This window comes from Moschus berezovskii, chromosome 9 (genome assembly GCF_049115385.1).
Source record: "Moschus berezovskii isolate FMDL1 chromosome 9, NW_MosBer_1.0, whole genome shotgun sequence".
NCBI classification, from domain to species: Eukaryota; Metazoa; Chordata; class Mammalia; order Artiodactyla; family Moschidae; genus Moschus; species Moschus berezovskii.
The window spans coordinates 101657295-101659696 of record NC_142468.1 but is presented as its reverse complement, the minus strand read 5'-3'; the positions used below and the strand labels follow the sequence as shown (position 1 = coordinate 101659696).

At 38.2% G+C, this 2402-nt stretch overlaps 1 protein-coding gene across 1 annotated transcript; it reads left to right on the top strand.

Annotated features, from left to right (window-relative positions):
* Nucleotides 1–1083: 1083 nt before the first annotated feature.
* LOC148776731 (olfactory receptor 4M1-like) lies at nt 1084–2034 on the top strand. Its single transcript, XM_088840379.1, is given in 1 exon segment — nt 1084–2034. A coding segment is annotated over 1 exon segment (942 nt). The 5' UTR covers nt 1084–1092.
* Nucleotides 2035–2402: the final 368 nt, after the last annotated feature.

Genomic DNA, 2402 nt, shown 5'->3' with positions numbered 1-2402 from the left:
TTAATATTATACACAAGCTTTAGTGCACAGACACTGTGGTATCTATTTGGTTTTCTAGAACCCTAACTTTTGTAAACATGTACTTCCTGAGAAAAGGCAATACTATAAAACAGCATATCAGTAGAATAGAAGCAACTCTTTAGCACTGGCTTTTGTTCACAAGAAATTGTTACTTTGGTGTCGCAGTTTTTACATTACTTAAAAGAGGAAGTATATTTGGTAAAGTAAATGATTGTCTTAGTTTTATTCGGTGATCTTGTTAGATCTAATAGAAATAGGTTCAACATTAGGCCTTAAGAAAAATTTTATCAATAATCTTTTTCCCACTGCCACCTTGAAATGACAGAATGGGTTGGCTTGGTTGGCAAGCATATCCATTTCTTAATTACTACATCTTCTTCCTTCTTACCTGAAACAGGGGGTAAAATGCATGGCCAGTGGAGTAATCTGCATAAAGAATTTTCATATAAGACCCTGCATTGTTGTGTTTTGTGATTGTTTACATATAATCAAGGGTTAAGTTCTCTAAGTTTTGGTTAAAGGGAAAAGATATCCATTCACTAAACTTGAAGCCCTACCATCTCTTTGGTTTATAACTAAAATATCATCAGATCAGCACACCCAATATTAGACTACAGGCCCAAGTTTCAAATCGATCAGATTTCACATCATCATTAACAGCAACAACAACCACAAAAATCTAGAAAGAACAGGTTGCATCTTTTATTACCAGTCTAAAATTTGGCTAAACTTGGAAGAAGTTGCACATATTGCTTACTAAAGTAGATGTTTAGGGGAAGGATTAGTGCATTTCTGAGTTTCATAAAAAATAGAAATAACACTAAGAAGTTGAGATTTTGGTGTCAGATATATGACATATTTCATATAGTTCCAATGTTTCTAATTTTCAGTTCATCACTTACTCTTTCCTTATCTTGGTTTATACAATATAAAATCAGGCAACCAAACTTATGCTAGTACAATCTCTTAATGGCAGACCAGATTTGATGATTTTTAAAGTGTTGAATGCTATTTGGAGTAATAACAATTTTTTTATTTTTCATAGCCATATCATGAAAAAAAAGTGAAGAAATGGAAACTGCAAATTACACCAGGGTGACAGAATTTGTTCTCACTGGCCTCTCCCAGGCTCGAGAGGTGCAACTAGTTTTATTTGTTATATTTCTGTCCTTCTACTTGTTCATTATTCCAGTAAATATTCTTATTATTTGCACCATCAGGCTTGACCCACATCTGACTTCACCCATGTATTTTCTGTTGGCTAATCTGGCCTTCCTTGACATTTGGTACTCTTCCATCACAGCCCCTAAAATGCTTGTAGATTTCTTTGTGGAAAGGAAGGTCATTTCCTTTGGTGGGTGCATTGCTCAGCTCTTCTTCTTGCACTTTGTTGGGGCCTCAGAGATGTTCCTGCTCACGGTGATGGCCTTTGACCGCTATGCTGCTATCTGCCGCCCCCTCCACTATGCTACCATCATGAATCGACGTCTCTGCTGTATCTTGGTGGCTGTCTCCTGGATGGGGGGCTTCATTCACTCTACAATACAGGTGGCTCTCATTGTTCGACTTCCCTTCTGTGGGCCTAATGAGTTGGACAGTTACTTCTGTGACATTACACAGGTTGTCCGGATTGCCTGTGCCAACACCTTCCCAGAGGAGTTAGTGATGATCTTTAGCAGTGGTCTGATCTCTGTGGTGTGTTTCATTGCTCTTCTCATGTCCTATGCCTTCCTCCTGGTGATGCTCAAGAAGCACTCGGGTTCAGGTGAGAGTACCAGTCGGGCCGTGTTCACCTGCTACTCCCACATCAGCATTGTGGTGCTAATGTTTGGGCCATCCATCTACATTTATGCTCGCCCATTTGACTCTTTCCCCCTGGATAAAGTGGTATCTGTGTTCCATACTGTGATATTCCCTTTACTTAATCCCATCATCTACACACTGTGAAACAAGGAAGTAAAAATGGCCATGAGGAAGCTGGTCAGCCGATACATTTTATGTAAAGAGAAGTGAAAGATTAATGGCATTTTCTATAGTCCTTCTGAAGGTTTTTGTCCTAAAGAAGGAAGTATTTGCAGTAGTATTGGTTCTTTCACGACCTCCTTTTGTCTGAGGTCTTAAATCCCACTAGGTTTCCCTCTAATTGGTGAAAAAACAAAGAAATTAGGATGGAAATAAATTTACTCACACTCTTCCTGAAATTTCTGGCAGATCACCCTCAAAATTTAAGATATAATAATGATCTGCTAAAACACACATTTTCACTAATTGCTTATTGAGTGGCTTTTCTGGAGAGGATTTGGCTATGAGGAGACTGTATGTTGAGAAATAATAAAACTAATAAGACCTGGGAGATGTGTCCACTATGAATATAAAGAAGT